The 17,972-nt window shown below is 41.7% G+C and overlaps 2 protein-coding genes across 12 annotated transcripts; one reads left to right on the top strand and one right to left on the bottom strand.

The window, feature by feature from the left end:
• Positions 1 to 10,950, top strand: LOC128872997 (transcriptional repressor p66-beta). 11 transcript variants are annotated; one of them, XM_054116242.1, is made up of 9 exons: positions 1 to 431; positions 4,206 to 4,274; positions 4,604 to 4,884; positions 5,027 to 5,252; positions 5,324 to 5,609; positions 5,778 to 5,843; positions 6,100 to 6,533; positions 6,622 to 6,920; positions 7,033 to 10,950. In XM_054116242.1, exons 2-9 carry the CDS (start codon positions 4,225 to 4,227, stop codon positions 7,287 to 7,289), a joined length of 1,899 nt encoding a protein of 632 aa, XP_053972217.1. In that variant the 5' UTR covers positions 1 to 431; positions 4,206 to 4,224; the 3' UTR covers positions 7,290 to 10,950. The 11 variants fall into 11 exon arrangements, with proteins under 11 accessions (XP_053972217.1, XP_053972213.1, XP_053972218.1 ...); XM_054116238.1 differs by having other exon boundaries at positions 4,601 to 4,884; XM_054116243.1 differs by having other exon boundaries at positions 1 to 438.
• LOC128872999 (uncharacterized) lies at positions 8,239 to 17,730 on the bottom strand. Its single transcript, XM_054116248.1, has 3 exons — positions 17,435 to 17,730; positions 16,685 to 16,802; positions 8,239 to 13,262 (listed from the first exon to the last, which is right to left on the bottom strand). Exons 1-3 carry the CDS (start codon positions 17,579 to 17,581, stop codon positions 13,075 to 13,077), a joined length of 453 nt encoding a protein of 150 aa, XP_053972223.1. The 5' UTR covers positions 17,582 to 17,730; the 3' UTR covers positions 8,239 to 13,074.
• Between the last annotated feature and the right edge of the window lie 242 nt (positions 17,731 to 17,972).

Genomic DNA, 17,972 nt, shown 5'->3' with positions numbered 1-17,972 from the left:
GCGCAGGGGAGGAGTGACGACGGCGACGATGCCCGGCGAAACGAGCGTCGGAGGAGGGGAAGACATCAACGGCGGACAAGGCCGCCATATTGAATCACTCTCGTTAATTTTTGCGCAGAGGCGGTGTGAATTTTTTCTCGTTTGCGCGGAAGGTAGCCTGGCCAAAGTTGTGCGTCTGGGATTTTGGGAATCGCGACGTTCGTTTTACGGTTATCGTTGGCACGCGTCAAAACTGTGTACAGTGCTACGGTTATATGTGATCGCGTAGAACGTATCCGTTCGTATATACAATGGTAAACGCGATGCGCGTGTGTGCCGTACGAAAAAGGTTGGAAACATGCGGAAATCGTGCGTGCAGCACGGTCGCGAGGCGGTAAAGTGTGCTCGCGACAGGGAGGGAAGCGAGAAGTCTACGGCGTACACTGACTGCGGTACGTGGTGTGTGCGCCATGTCATTGTACATACGTAAGCGATAGTATAGAGCAGTGATTCTTAACCGCTGTGGCCGCGGCACACCAGCGTGCTGTGAACGCGGCTATGCGAGTCACCGCGAATGTTTGCCAACAGACCCGATGAATTCCTATTTTTGCATTGTTTTTAAAACCGTTACACCGTACTCGTTGGGGAACGAGAACCGTGCCAAGTGGTTTGTTTTTTTCTGAAACTCGCGCCGTGAGCCCGGGAAGACTAAAAAGAGTCTTTGCGCGAATCGTGCCCGTGAGCTCGAAAAGGTTAAGAACCACTGGATATCGAGTGTAATGTGTCGTAGTGGAGTGAAGTGAAGTGGAGTGGAAAGCGAACCGGCTGCCTTGGCTGCCTAACTGTCTGCCTAACTGCGTGCCTGCTGCCAGCCCCTGTTCCCTACGCTTCGCGTAATTGATTTGTATGCCGAACGATTTATACAAATTCAGGCCAGCTTTCCGATCGACTGACCTCCTCCCAGGTACGTGTGCCTTCCTGAACGCGGCAGGCGTTGGCGTGCGAGGGTCAAAACACTACCGGTGCACCGTTCCAAGGGAAGGCGCGATTATCAATGCAGGAGGAAATACACATTGTGCACGCGGAAACATAGAGTCGCGTGTCCGTCGCCCCGTGCGAGGTGGCGTCGCACGTCGCCAACGAGCCATTCGCGTGTACTGCACGGAGCTGTGAACATTGCCCCTGAATAATCTTCGCGGCGTGAGAAAAATCCCTCTTTTCAACACGCGAAACCTTCGAAAATAATTCCGAGAATAATTTCTCCAGCTGGCCACAGTCAGAGCTGGACGAAATTTCATTCCACCGAGACCGAACAATTACATTTTTACGTGAAATATTTCTACCTATAATTCAAGTTCAAACGCTTAGTCGTTTCCTTTTACCCATGATTCGAAATTCGTATCTAGGTAAGAATTTTGCCAATCTCCTCAACATCTCCTCAACGAATTTCGACATCTCCGGGGCTCGATGATTCAGCGTAACGTCAAACTCGCGTCGGTAACTTATTAATACATAAGCGACGATAAAAAGGCGAGACGTCGAATTGATACGAATCGATGTTACGCGATTTTGTTACGCTCGTGATTTTTCTATTTTCCTACGATAACGGTGCTCGCACAGTCGGGAATTTCAGCACGAGCAACGGAGAGTACCGTTTCTGTTTTGGGTCGGATAATTTGGTTCGCAATCAAACAATTTGCTCACCGATAAGATTAGCTCGCTAAGTTACCGTAACAGTGGCATTCGTTTATTAGGTTAGGAAGAAAGTGGAAGATTGCCGTAGGTCGCTTTAGGGTTCCGGAGGCCAGTTCAAGGATTCGACGCTCTTTACCTCGCTCGTAATTTTCTGCCAGATTGACCCATGAACAAAAGATATTTTCAAAAGGGACAGACCCAGTCGCGTAGCCAGCAATTACGGGACCCGCGTGCTGATATTTACACGGTCCTCTTTTCGAGGGAAGTTAATTTATGTGATATTAGAAAGTAGTTCGATCAACAAAATATATATTTATTAAATTAAATCAAATTTGTATGCTGGATATTATTTCCTCATCTTAATTAAAACAAACAAAATTATCGTAAATTAACAGATGTAACGTTTGTTTTTATTTGTTACAAAACCAAGAACATTCCAATAAGGAAGTTTTTCCACCTTTGCGCGATATATTATTCATGAAACACACAGTTATTTAAATGACCGCGTAGTGGAAGAGTAGAAACAATGTCACTGTTACGCACACGTAACTTGAATTTACTTATCTGTTCGCCGACGATCGACGAACAAAGTAACTAAGGCTGGAAATGAAAAATGTTATGACATCAATTCGAGAGTTTAGAGACCCTACTCTGTCACGTGATCTGGAAAGTGTGCAAGGCGGGAGATCCGAGAGAAACTCCGTGAACTAGTTAATTTCTTCGCGTTACGACGCTCTGAAAGCGTGCTCGCGAGAGATCGCGATATTTAAAAAAGCAAAACGTCCGACGAGAAGATGCGTAACGAAATGCCGCCCTCGAGTCGCCACTTTAAGAGAAGAGAGTAGCAAATAGCGTGGTATTGGTATCAGTGACCCATACCTTCACGAGGGACAAGACAAATAATGCATAGATAAATTTGTTATTATGCATTTGCATTTAAACAAATTTTACCGGTTAAAAAATAGATATTCGTAGAAGAGACGCAATTGCACGCTTGCATCTCCTCCCTCTGGGTGCGCCACTGGTCTAGACAGATGTCTTGTTTGCCTTGAAGATGGGTGAAATTTTATTCGAATGGTACACGAAAGAATAGAAATTTCGCTACTCAATCGATTTAGATCAAATTCGATCCGTTCAATCCCACGGTTTAATTTCATTTTATGAAAGACTTCAATTATCATCGTTAGTAACGTAACGGACCAAAAGGCAGGCGATTTATCTATCGTTCAGTTACTGGAGATTAGTACGAAAATTTCGCCCGTCTTCGCCTACGGGCATAATACGCCACTGCGTATTACCTAGAGGTCGCGCTCGGTTTCACCGATACAATAGTAATTACGAGATGCGTGGACGATATCAAATACACGTTGCAAAAACATTGTAACTCCTTCGTCCCTCCGGGGGCCGGGGAAGGCCGGCAGTGGGGACTCCGTCGAAAAATCGATTTCCCGTAGGGCATAAGGGCGCGGGAGGTGTGTGCAAGAGGGGGGGGGGTGGTAAAGGGAGAAGTACGGAGACGAAATTCGGGAAAATCCGCAGAGAAACAGGGGGGGAGGGCAGAGGGAAAGAGAAAGAGATTGGTTTCTAGCCCGTTCCGATGCCGCCTCGTGTGGGTGAGTGGCTGACTGTCGTGGAGGGGGTAGAGAGACTGTCGACGGGGTGAGGGGAGAAATAATTAATGTGCGACCGTACCTCTCCCCTCGCGGTACAGGGCACCCCTCCCCCCCTCCCCCTTCGCCACGGTCTTGTACCGCTACGCTTAGCTGCCATTGTGCCGAGACGCCACTTCCGAAGCATCAAATTCAATTCTTCGATCTCGTGTGCCGCCAACCTTCTTCGCGAGTAAATTCGTGCTAGAGAGAGACGAGGACGGTAGGGCACGCGGCGTATCGTGCCCCGCCGGCGGGCCAAGCAAAGCGCGCCAATATCTTCCTCGTGCACGATCCCCGAGGAACGTACGTTTCTTCCTTGAAACGTCTTTAGAATTCCGCGGAGGTTAGGTTAGGACATTGCTTCCGTGGATATCGGGGCCGATCGGCCGCGTTGCAAAAGTCTCCGTGCACGCGAATTTTTGGATCGTTCGTGTTTTTCGGTTCTGCACGAGCTCGTCGATCGCGTTGTTACCGGTTGTGTGGTGTCTGCTTGGTGTTGTGATTGCGTGGTCGCGGACGAGTCGTTGGCTCCGTGAAAAAGAGGGAAGCACGATGCTCCGGTGGATATGAACGGAATGCTCGAACGGAGATTTTTGGTAACCCCAGTTATTTTTATTCCGCCGCGGCGAATCTCTTTTCTTCTCTATCGCTTTCGAATCAACAGCATTGCGAAACGGTTGCCCTCGCACACGTCTGCCCGTTGGCTTCTTTGTAGTGTTTTTTAGTACCCCCCTTTCCTCCCCCCCCCTCCTCCCCCTCCTCCTCCTCGTCCCCGGCGAACGTGTTCGCTGTGTGTCGTTATTGTTGAAATCGATCCAATTGAAGTGGACCAGATAAATCGTAGTTTATTAATAAATACTATGTGTTTTTTTTTCGTAGAGTTTTGGCATTTGAAAGAATGGAAGCCATGGATTTGGACGGAGATGCGGTAGTGGACTTGAGTGTTAGGTAAATTCAAAGAAATATTTTTGTTGGGTCTGCTTCCTTCGCATTTGGACAGTGTACGAAAGGAATTTGTTGAAAACTGTGTTGTTTCCAAATTGCTCTTGTTTACATTGCTGCGATTACGAAACCAGGCTATTGTTAATCGTTATAGTTAAGAATGAGAGCATATTATGCGTTACAGTACTTTGCGATAAGAAAAGTGTACTCTTATCGCCATGATAATTAGAAGTTTTTGTACACAATTGGGTTTTTCTTCTTTATATATACATGTATAAGTTACATTCTGCATTTCCAATAATTTTTTATACGGTGCAACATGTATTTTTCAGCAGCAGTGGTAGGAGGAATTCCCCATCGATTGCAGTTAACTCTGGTGACGTAGGAGGACCGTTAGATTTAGGTCTTCATTACTCTTCGAGTCCTAATCTAGATAACAACATGCCGGAAGCACGTAACATCCAAAACACATCAAGGGGAATCCTGGCTCCAAAATCTGGGGATGATAGGAAAACGCGTCGCAATCTTAGACCTAGAATTGAAATAAGTTATGCTGAGAGTCCAGATGAACGTAGGATAAATGGCTACGTGAATGGAAATGCAGACAGCGATGAAGGTTAACTATAAAAATAACATATTTATTTATAGTTCAAACATTGTAGCCTAATATATTGTTATATGTAAGCTTTGGATATCGCGTACTACACGCTATATAATCGTTGCGATTGAAATAAATATTTAGAATTGCTATTTATTAGGTGATATGCCACCTCTCCCTCCGATAAAGGAACTGTCGTCCGATGAATTAGCTGAACGCGAAAGGACGCTTAGGAAATTAAGGGAGGAATTAAGATCGGAGGAAATGAAATTGGTATTGTTGAAAAAATTGCGGCAATCGCAACAGTTGAAAGAAAATATTGCTGCGGTACCGAAAGTACCCAGTAAATTACCACCACCGGTCACGGTACAACCAGCCGCCCATAGGTAAGACCGATAGAGTATTATTTTCCAAGTATGCACGTTTATTTATTATTATTAAAATATTTTTTCTTCAGTCATAGGACAGGGAAAGCACCACCGCCGTTACTTAGAGGACAGCCTGCGCCGAGCAGGAGCAGTATACACGCTCCTCCACCTGGAATGTTATTACCACCTACGGCTGCTCGAAGTTCTTCTTCCAGTACTGGAATTCCACCTAACATGATAATACCGCAACCACCGCATCCTAGGGGCAGGCCACCTAGCGCAACGCCAAACGTATCCAATTATCATGCACCTGCAGACCGAACAGAAAGGTCCACGAAAGATCCAACTCCTGCTCCTGCACATCAAGTAAGTAAGGTACAATATATTGCATTGCTAAACATATAATACTTTTGAGAACGAGTACAATTCGAATATAGTCTTATACCATAGTTATTTGTTATATTTTTAAATATACTTATTACACTATTTGTCATACTTGTGAATTATGTAAATAACCGTACTTGTGTTTTTGTAAACACAAAGCTGCTTGTTGGATCTCAAGAAAATAAAACCACCGCATCCTTAAGCACACCTGTGATTTCAGAACAGGTATATCCACTAGTCAAAGTATATTTAGTCTCTCGTCACTCTAACTTCTTATTAAATATTGTACTATTTTCTTACCTTCCCAATAACACAGTATAATTTCTTTCGCTGTATTTAACCTTGTTACATTTCCGTCTCTTCCTTCCCGTTTCTCATATTTATTATATACGTTATCGGTTCATTTGATTATAGCAAGTTTAAAAACAAAGTTCCAACCAAATTTCCCACGCGAATTTAACGTTTGTTTCTAAAACTATAGGAGAGACCAAGAGATGATAATCAGACGCCTGCGCAACGTCAGGCGGCTGCTAAATTGGCTTTAAGAAAGCAACTCGAAAAAACGTTGTTGCAAATACCACCTCCGAAACCGCCACCGCCGGAGATGCATTTTGTACCGAATCCCTCGAATGGAGAATTCATATACTTGGTGGGTTTGGAACACGTGGTTGATTTTATTACTAAGGAGCCGGCTATACCACCACCTCCGGAACCATTCGAATGTACCCAATGCAAAACGGATTTTACACCTGTCTGGAAGTGGGAAAAACCCATCACCGGTGGCAAGAAAGAAGGCCCAAGAGGACAGCATGCAACTTTCCAGAGACCTCCGGCAGGTCGCGATCCTAGAGTTATATGCGAACATTGTGTAACGACTAACGTCAAGAAAGCTCTCAAAGCAGAACACACTAATCGGTATGTATCGTATTCGAAACGAAATACGTTCAATAGCATCGACTACCGTTTCTCGTTGCGATATAGTAACGAATAAACGCATTCGCAGGTTAAAAACAGCGTTCGTAAAGGCACTGCAGCAGGAACAAGAAATAGAACAGAGGTTGGCACAGGCAGCGTGTCCAAGTCCAGATCCACCAGCTCCAAAACCAGTTCCTAAAGCAGCTACTCCTACGAGAAGAGTCGCTACACCACCAGCCCCTCCACCGCAAGTACCACCGGCACCTACGTTGGCACCAACCCCACCTGCGCCTAAACTGCAAGAACTGGTTAAATTGGCTGAAAGTGGAAAGTTCAGCCCTCACCATGCCGCTGCTGCAGCTGCTTTGCATCAACAGTTGTTCAGAGGTAATTCTACAATATTCGAAGCTATCGGTTCAATTCGTTTCCGGTATTAACATTTTTCATTGATACAAATAATAAGGGGCACTTACGAATAAGTACAATTTTTGTTCTCCAGAGTTGGCAAAAAATCCTGTACCAGGTCTGCCGCCTCATCAACCACTTCCTGCTCACATGATGCCGCCGTTTACCTCGATATTGTACCCTTACCAGTTAGCGATGGCGCAGGCTGGCGGGAAGGGTCTCGCAGAATTACAACGACAAGCGGCGGACTTGCAACGCCAATATTTGCTTGACATGATTCCGTCGCAAGCGTCTCAGGCGCAGGGTAATCAGGCTCCACCGCGAGCTCATCCACACAATTGGAAAACGTAACCAGACGCATTTAAAGATCGAACAGTAAATGCAAATAAATAAAACTGCAGAGCTGTGTTAGAGAATATCGAGAAGGAAGATGCTCGTATTCTTTTTCCACGACATCGTACTAAAGGGATCCGAGGGTGCGCGGCAGAGTCGCGTACTCTCCATACACTTAGGATAATATATCGGTCGTGCGATTGGTATCTTTATTATACAGTGAAGCTCAAACCGGAATAATGGACAGACACTACATGTAATATTTGTGAAGAGGAAATTCAAGCATCGGATTGTGAATATGAATTGACGTTGTGAGTGTGATGTTATTGTTACCCCGGAGATTCAAGGTTTAGTTGCCTCTCTGAGAAGAAAAGAAAGAACCCTAAGCTGTCGGTTACGTTGGTACACGGTTACCGTAATATTTGGTTTTAAAGCGAAACATTATTTACGATTCACGATGATCAGCGAAAAAAATGTCTAAAAAGTCTTTAAATGTATAACAGCAGTTTCTTTGCACTCGTTACCCTGTGTTGGTATTAACAATACTATAAATGAAAACTGGGTGTATATGTCAATCAATCGGAATCAAGTGCATAATAACTCGGACGCACACGAATGGATTTAATTGCTTCAATTATTACATTATACATATATATAAAGAACCAAATGGACATCTATAAGGCACTAAGGACAGTAATAAGTGTTACGTGATTATAATTGAATTGGTTGATCTAACGATAGTAGTGATAATTGATGGGTGAAAATACGTGGCGAAACAACAAAGCTGATGAAAAGGGTGGAATCTTTTTGTAGACCCTCATAATTAAGCCGACCTTCAGTTGGTGGTTTGAATTATTTCTAACCATCGGCGGTACCTGTACTCTGTGTATATCTCTTTATTTTCTTCGAACTGTGAGTATTTTTAAGGCGATTCTAACACGAGAGAAAGAGGGTGAGAGAAAAGAAGAAAAATGAGAGAAAGTTGTAGCTACGACAAAACCGATCTTTGTAAGAACTGCGTGTGTGTATGTGTCAGTGATAGTCAGCAAATGAATGTGGGAGTGATAGTAATTTCATTTTTCCTTTCTTTCGTCGATACAAGACAGAACATGCATTCAGCAAGTTTTTAAGTTAGAGAGTGACACGAGTGTCATTCGCGCACAAATCGTCGTAGGGAACTCTTCGTAATAATAATTATAAGACTTTGGCTCACATCGATGCAGGATTCGTTGAAGACGAAAACGTAAAAGATTTGCCGACGATTGAACGTTTCAAATCTATATATATATATATATTATATATAAAAAGAAAAATGAAGAAGAAAACAAAGAAAGGAATGAAACTGTCGACTAGGGTATATAAATTAATGATAGCGCGATTGATTTCATGTGTCACGTCGATGTAAAAGTATTTAACGAAATCTTAACAGTACATATGTATCCGAAGTTTTACCGAAACCGGTCAACAAAGTGGCAGGCGACCGAATTTTTACGACGTATCCTCTCTTTAGTAAACAAGCAAGAAAAAAAAACCACAAAAAAGAATCTGCACTTTAAAGAGTTACAAATCTCCGGCACACGTCCCAGCAATACTTATCATCACTACTACTACTACTACTACTACTACTACTACAACACCCCCCCCCCCCCTTCACACTAATAATCTGATTTCATTGATTCCGGCTAAACCGATCTTGGTCACAAATTTTCCGAATCACTAAATATATAGTTAACTGTAGTCTTGATATTTCTCGGTATATGATACAAGTTAATAAACTAAAAATAGCATAATCATCTCTCTTTGTACTACGTGATAGATTTTCAACTCATACTTGATATAAACATGTACACCATAAAGTAACGTCTAACGATCGCATAATAGATCAAGATCTGTGTTTTTTGTGTAAGAGAAATCGAAATAATATCATTGTCAATATTTATCATTGTTGCCAGGACGCTCTACCGCTGTCTCTATCCTCCTGTCGCGTAAAACCGATTTTATTCGTCAACACGGGAGCAAGGAAGAACACGGTTTTTGTAACACGCACCGCCAGAAATGGGCTAAATTTTCTTCGAATAGTAGATTACGAATAATAACAACGCATAGCAATTTATTCGTTACGTTCATTCGATGGAGCAGTGAAATTTCTAGTTCGTTATATTTCAATCTATAACTGAGATTCTAAGTTTCTTTTTTTTTTTTTTTTGCGTAACGAGCAATGGATAAACAGTTTATCCTTTATTCGTTATTCAAAATATCTAGATACAAATTACACCTATCTCTGACGCATGTGATTACGTTTCAATCATACTTTCATCGACAGGACGTGAAGTTATCGCATTTTTGTATTTTGACTCTTGGGATAATACTAGAATGAAATGTTTAATACTTTTCGTACACAAGATATTCCGTCTGCTACATGCTAGATTTTCGTATATCGAGATTCTAAGGAATAATGAAAGGAAAACATCTTTCTCTGCCATTATTATACATTGTGTTGCAACATCTGGTATATTGATAACTAACGAAATGTTGATCGCTCTTCTTAAATTAATTACGATGTATACAAGGAAGATGTTCCTTTTTGTTTTATATCTTAGAGCACATAAAGTCCAGAAATATACAAGAGACTAATTAGTAGTACAATGTTTAAAGTACAATTCTCCTGATGTGAAATCGTAAATGAGGCATATTGCTATTGTCGATGTACGGTTCTTAAGCTCAATTGGGATGTACATAAAGAGGGCCATGACGAAGAAAATGAAAACATTATATCGATAAGTCTTCCCACGTGGTCCTGGATTGTATATGCTCTAAGATAGCGTCAAGAAAGAAAATTACCTATCCTTGCATATGTTACATCCAATATATCGTTATTTTAACATGCATAGCAGGGGTATCGGGTACCTGAAACTTCCAGTCGGGGTATTTCATCCATATTGGGTCGAAGTTTTGAAAGTTTCTTGTCATATAGGTACGTTTAGATACTGGAACCTCGATCGGTGACGAATTTTGAACAGGGATTAATCAGAGAACGAATCGTGAACTGTATTTCGTAACCTTTGTTGATCCTAATTTATTCGAGATGTTTGTATATTTGGAAAAGAAATAAAGTTTTTGTGTGAAACATTTGTATAGAGGGTCGCGCGTTGCTGCAATTTTTAAAGCAGTACCTTGGCCACGAAAATATCTCTTGATCGTTGCAGATACAAGACAACGAGCGTGTGCGCATCTACCTTACGCATCGCGAGTCTGTAGCGGTGGGACGATACTTTTGAGTCAGTGTGCCAATGTGGTATGAAACTTTCCAGACCCTAAATGTACCAGAGCCTCGGGCAGGGATGGACGAAATGTATTTCGAATACCTTACTAGTTTGTATTCTGTTTGTGGTTATGCTTAAAAATATTCCCATGCTGTATTCGATAGCTGTGCAACTACGCGCAGGTATCGCGCGAATGCTGAGTATAATTCGTGTCCGACAGCCGAGTAAATGCAGAGTACTCGATTCTGTTTCAGCATTCGGTAGATTTTAATCTAGTTAACGGATACGTGGCTCACGAATACATTTGTATTGAAACAATTAAATGTGTGTCGTAGTCGTGTGTATATGGTATTAATGTGATGTTTCTTCTTTTTATATAATTAAATTTTATATAAATAAATAACTTAATAACGACATACACTTTTTTTTTATACATCTGCAAACTTTATAAATCAGAACATTTCCACATGACTTTTTGTTTCGCTTATTACGTCATTTATGAATGATAACAGCGACCACCACACTAACGCCATATGAATGAATACAAAACACACGCAAGTCTGATATTCGATCGCCACAGAATACAATACGTCAGGTTATTCGTCGCTGCCTTCAGGTGCAATACTTTTTACGCGCAACTATTACCTACTCGTGGTTTCAGGTACCCAGCTCATCCCTCGTGCGAAATATTTGCGTTTACTTAAACCATCTCCTTTCCCTCGTGACGAATATCGGCCCAAACCAAGCGAAGACGTGTCGATTATGTTCACCGAAATATGGACAATCTTACGCGAAAACAAGGAAAAAAAAGAAGAAGAAAAAACAAACGAGCCATTGTAATACGTTTCTTCCTATCTTCCTTTCTAGTCTTGTCTTTCACCTCTGCGTGGTGCTGTTTAAGAGTCAAGTGCTTTCGAGTGCTAACGTAATTTCATATTCTAAAAAGAAGGGAAACCGTTGGGACATTTGGCGCAGAACGGTAGCGCCAGAAACGAAACAACATTAAAAATAAAAATAAACCAAGGTTTGGATCTGATGATTAAAAAAAGAAAAATACAGGACTTCAAAAACGGCAGAATAATGTATTCTTAACCTTTTGCGATCTGAATTTTCCGATCTCCGGATCGCAAAGGATTAATTACACTCGAAGGAAAGCTGTGTAACAAAAAAAAAAACGTGGCCCGACGTTTCGTAGGGTCGCGGAAATAGAATGTACGAATGTGAAAAATATCGAATAATACTCGGATCGCCGTATCGTCTGGAAAACAGATCTACGCACGCACCGTGGAAAATTTTACGTCCAAAAAATTCGTGCTGTTGTATCTTAAGTCTGACCACCTGACGAGAATCTCTCTGACCCCCGACTCCCCCCCCCCCCATTTTTAGGGATTAGTAGTTAACAAAAAAAAAAAAAAAAAAAGTACAGATTACCGAATACTCTGGAGACTACACGAATAAAGCTTATCAATGATTGTATCTCGAGTGATGTTTATTATTATTTTTTAATGCAACGATTATCGGGATCGATGACCTTTTGTGAACAATCGACCAGGAAACGTGAGACATTGTCGATTACGAAATCTTTGAGTTCCTCTTGTTCTTATTGTTTTTTACTTTTTCTAGAGACTTGTTGATATCCGTCTACAGAGCATGGATGACAAGATAACGACTGAAGTGTGCTCCACTTTGTTCCCTGTTAGCTACTGCTAAAAAAGTAAGCGATAATGCTCCATCTACTTTTCCATGTATGTATTACATATATGTACTTTTCCGTTCTGGCCATTTGTTTTTTTATTATGGCGTCTCGTATGTTTTCATGGCGTATCAACCGACTTTATTATTCAAGATCACCACCAGATGTCACGGACGAATTTTCGTGTTACCTCACGGTACATCACTCGCAGCTTCGGATGGAAAAGTACCAGTTGTTCGCGGGATCCGGGCTGGATCGTCCAGCAGGATCGTTTCACGACCAAAGCGGAAGAGAATGTTTTCGGTAAATATTTTTACGAATCGGACACAATTCGTTCCGCGGTATCCTAGTTCCCGTGCAGCGAAATGTCCACAGCAAAAAATGACACGAGGACCAGTTTAGCAAGTCGAATGATAAACGCTATATTTAGAAACTCGACGTAAAACTTTCAACTTATGCAAGATACCATACCGATTCAGTTGGGACAGTGGTTCTTAACCTTTTTAAGCTCGCGATACAGTTTAAAAGAAAATTAGCCTTTTTGGGTGTCACGGCGCACTTTTATTATTCAATCCCGAATAGCAGCGAAAATTCAACGATAGGCTGCTTGTAAATTATACATTCGCTATTTGAAGTTAGTCATTACTTTATAGTGTAAGTAAAGCTTTCATTACTTACATTAGACACTACTTATTAGTGTATAAAGAGAAGTAACTGTATGTAGCGTCGCCGTTGCTAACGAGAGAGATACTTTGTGATTCAAATTCTCTCCCGTTGGTTGAAACGTCGAACAAGTATCGTTGGCTTGTTTCACTTTGTCCCGTTTCGTTCTGCGCTTGTTACTAAATCAGTTCTGTTTCTTCTCGTAATCGACGAGGCATTTCTTGAAGTGCTTCGAGCAGAACGGATGCAGCGTCGGATGGTCGCAAGTCCTGCAGGCCGCTGCGAGATGGGAGCAGCATCGCAAGCTTTCGCGGCAGCACGAGGCCCACAATTCCGGGCCAGCTGTCGCGCAATTGTAGCAGTAACAATCCCCTTTGGAAGGAAAAAGAAACGATACTTGTATCAGTTGTTCGTCAGGAAATCGATCTTGCGAAAAGCTTCTGTATTTTTAACCGATTTCGAAAGGGAGAAGTTTACTCGATTCGACATGTATTAGGTTGTTTCGAAAGTTTCTTTCGCGAGATGCACTCAATTATGTTATGTGGTCGCGTTTATATAAATAGACAATCTAATTTCATAGATATTCATGTCGTAACAGTGATGGAGCAAAATGAATCGTGCACAATTCGGCAATGTAACATAAAATATTGCGTATGTATTACTTATTAATAAAGCGAAAGAAACTTTTGGGACAACCTAATATTTCTTTTTTTTGTATGTTCACCGATTACGCCGAGATGGCTCGACCAGTCGGAATGAAACCTGTTGCATCTTGCGGTGCATGTCTCCCCGGTGGTCCCATTATCAAGATTTTTTGCGATGTCATTTTTTTTTTACAATACCTACATAGTAATTTCCGTACTCACTGCAAGCTGCTTACGTATCTGTCTTTCTTTTTTTTTTACAAATCTACTTCGCTACAGGTGCGTTTGCCTCTCGTCGGATATTAGTCATCGCGATTTCGTTACTCATGGACGGTTGCATCACACGCAAGACACTCGATTCCTCGCGTAGAATAAGCGCAAGTGCGATTGGAAATGAAAAAGAACGGAATGGCTAACCGTATCGCGTATCACGTGCGGATTTTTCACGTGGAAACTGGTCTAGAACCAAGGACCGCTGTAAATCTTTTCGAGACGACGCACGCAAAGGTGGAACGCACGAGCCTCTCCCCTCGTAACGGTATTTGTTTATAGAGTTTTCCGATGGGATGCATGCGAAATGAAATCTCAGGCACAGTAGCGTATTACGCAACGCGTGTAAAACGAGTCGGTCGATTATCAATTCGCGGAGCATGGGCAGAGAATATTTTGAAGATTGTCGAGTAAAAGGAGAACCAATTATGCCGAGATATCGAGCGCATCGTTTTCATCGCGGTTACATTCTCGATGTGGTAATTAGGCGACCATGCGAGATTGGACGAGTAACGATAGTTCGGTCGTTAAATCATCGTTACCCGCGTTAGACGGTGAAAGGAGGGACACGATGCTCGACCAATACAAATTATCGCGATATGGCTAGATTCAATTTTCCCGTGTTCCCAATTCTACAGGAAAATTCACGTTGGAAACGTTAGGGTTGACTTAAAGTTCGTATCCATTTTTCTTCTTTCTTTCTATATCATATAAAGGACATTTTCAAATTTACAGTGGATGTAGAAAGTATTCGTATACCGATCAATTTCCAAAAAAACTATGTAAAATTGTAATTTATTAACTTATTTTTTATAAACAATGACATTCTACATATTCTCGGAAATCTCTAGAATAGATAGAGTACAAGAAAAAAAATAGCTATTTATGTAAGTTACGAAATTAACAAAAAAAGAAAACAATTGATAGAAACGTTGAAGCAATAAGTATTCGTACAACTGTTTAATCTTTAAAACTTGATTAAAAAAAAAGAAATTTATATTAATTTATAAGTATATAATACTTCCTTAGTGGGATTCTCTTTTGATTTTATACTTATTGCGACTCTTCCAAGTATTAAATTAACTAAATTATTAGTTAGAAGTTAATAAGAAGTGGGATCTTTTTCCATTCCTCTATTAGAGCTATTTTTAAAAGTACTTTACTGGAAATTTGATGTTTTCTAATTTGTACGAAGCCATAAACTAATGTGTTTACGTTACAAACTCTACTGTAAATGGTTCGCCATAAAAATCGTACAAATACCTATTGCTTTTATACTTTTACCCACTTTTCGCATGTTTTTCTTAATTTCACAAATTATATTAACTAGTAAATGTTGTTTGGACTACATCTATCTTAAAGATTTCCGAGAATATGTAAAATATCATTGATTATAAAAAAAGAAGTTAATAAACTACAATTTCACACAAAAGTTTTTTGGGAAATTGATCGATGTACGAATGCATTCTACATCCACTGTGCATCACACTTCGCGGGACACCCAGTTCAACGGGTTACGTGTATTTCTAGGAAAAGGTGAAACCACACTTTTAATTGTGCTTGTAAATTTTTCGTCATTAAAAACTGGCTTTCTCCGCGGATGTCCCAATTTCGAGTCAGTTACGAGTCGGTTTTCGAGCACGGTAAAAAAAAAAAAAAATATGGTCTTCTCGAAGCCTCGCTATTGAATGGAGAAAGTGTCGTCCGAAGATTTAACCCCTCAGGGGTTGATGTTATTTTCTTATTGTCGAAGAAGTAGAAACGTTTCCGGAGCGCTTTTGATTACGGAAACAGCGATTCGTAACGGAGCTCCCGGCAATCTGCTTTTTCTCAAACGAAACACTTCCACTTTCCATTCCGTTCGTTGTCAAATGGCCAGTTGACGATTTAACACAATGCAACGGACGAGGTTCGCATGCAAGTGTCGAGGTTACATTGTGCTGGCTCGCGGTAAATAACGGACAAAAGGTTAAATTACAATGTGAATCAATTATTTGATCGGGATTCCATTCGATCCAGAGGCGCGTTTAATTCATAGATTAACACTTTCGCGCGGCGGCGTTCGTTTAGCGCGAGCAAACATGTCCAGGAGTGGCTGTAATGTATGCTTCGATTCACCTCGAAAAGTCGCGCAGTTTATGAAAGCCGTGATGTAAGTTCGTATTATACCGTTCGAAATGATCGGTTGACTCGTAATCTTGTATTTCTCCTTCTATTCAAAAGCTCTTCGATAACTCTCCATAGCTCTTCGAGTCACGTGCCTTTGTTTACCCGAGTTTTTCTTCTAATCAAACCGAGCATCGTTAGTTGCGCAATGTTTTCTTTTTCGTCGGTATTTATCGAGTCACTTTTCCCGATTATCCACGCACGTCTTGATCTTCGCGGGGAAAGTAGAAACGTTCCTGAAAGTGATTTACCGCGCCACGGTGAATTAGAGGACGCGACGCATGGATCGCTAGATCTAGCGTTTAATTCGTAGATCAACACTCTCGCGAAGCTTGCATTTATCGTGGGCAAACAATGCCCGTGGGAGTGGCTATGTCAAGGTCAGAATCTCAATCGCATACCGCGGAAACCGTTGTTTTTCCAAAGCAGCTTGAGTTACCACCATTCTCTGAAGATTCGTGCAAACTAAATGTCGTAGCAGTAACCCGCACGGTTCAAAAATTATGCAATTTAACACGTTCGCGTCGGCGTGTACCACCGGTGACTCGCGCTTGACTTTCTCATCGGGCGGCGCGTACCACCGGTGGCTCGCGCTCGCGTGTCTATCAGATGGCGTGTACCACCGCGCCGCCCCATGGCGAGAAAGACAAATAGCAGCGCCGGCGTGAATGTGTTAATAATGAATCTTGCAAAGGGTTAATATGTCGAGCTCACCTTCTGGGCAGTCGACGGATCGACGGGCTTCGGCTCTTCTGCACTCGAGGCCTTCCTCACCTTTCGGGCAGGAGACGAAAGAGTCCTCGATGGAATTTTCACCCAGTATTGCATTAATCTGAAAGTACGTGGTGCCAGACAGGTTCATCGCGGTCAGCGAGAGTGCAATGTTTGCGAATGTTCTTAACCTATTTATGCCTCAAGTAAACATTTCATACATCATGTAAATTACAAACTCTAACATTTGAACAAGTATAATCGCTAATTACACGGATCGTAATTACGATCTTCTCGGAATCGCTAGAGTCCCATGGACTCGTAATAGTTAGACTCGTGCGTGTACGGACGTTCTCCGGTTACAATTATTTTTTTTGTTACGCAATAGAGTACCGGTACTCGTAGCAGCAAACCGATTCAGAGTCCTTCGCGCCAGGGATGGGCATTTTATCCCATATTTATATAGGAATCAGTTTAAAGAAGATATACATCAGCCGTAGAAATGAATTCTGTGCTTTTATATTAAATCATTCGCGACTTTAGTTTAAGTAGAAATATTTAATCATCGGTACGAAATCTAGAGTTACAAAGGATCGAATATGGAGGCGCGGTATCGATTTTCACGATCTAACGTTATAAAATATTTCAATAAAGTAGAATAGCCCTGTTTAGAAATTCTGACGTTTCGCTCGATCCTCGACAATTGTTATCGACGGTTCGCGAAACGAGTATGATTACTTTTCAAAAGCTCACTCGTTTGAACGCTCCAGGTTTGGAGAACATTTTGACCAGTTTCGCTAGCGCGTTCTCCTCCGTGACGCTCGTGACATTTTCCTGGCAATGGTGGCCGACGAACACCAAAAACGAACAGAGAATCAACAATGCACCGCGGGCACACATCACCGTCGTGGGGACGTTAAAAAAAAAAAATGGAATTTAATAAAAGCTCGCGTCGCCTCGTCCCGGTTAATTTGAAATCACGACTGGTGGTCAGGTGACGGAGAAGCGTACCGACAGTTTGAGTTCTGCGTGCGTTTTACTTTCTGGAGGGGAGCTATTCTACATTACGACATGCGGGACGGTCGTTTGTATCGGACACCACGTTTTAATGCCTGAGCTTTTAAAATTTATTACGTGAACTATCGACCAAAAATTTCGTTTAGTTTGTAGGGATGGTTGTCTCTCTGCATTTCGGATAGTTATTAACTTATTAACTTGACCGAGAACTTTTACAAACGTGGAATCATGAATTTGCTCAAAAGATACTCGAATAGTACGCAATCTATTATAT

Source organism: Hylaeus volcanicus, chromosome 2 (genome assembly GCF_026283585.1).
Source record: "Hylaeus volcanicus isolate JK05 chromosome 2, UHH_iyHylVolc1.0_haploid, whole genome shotgun sequence".
NCBI lineage: Eukaryota > Metazoa > Arthropoda > Insecta > Hymenoptera > Colletidae > Hylaeus > Hylaeus volcanicus.
Note: the sequence above shows the minus strand (reverse complement) of the source record. Positions and strands in the feature narration are given on the sequence as shown.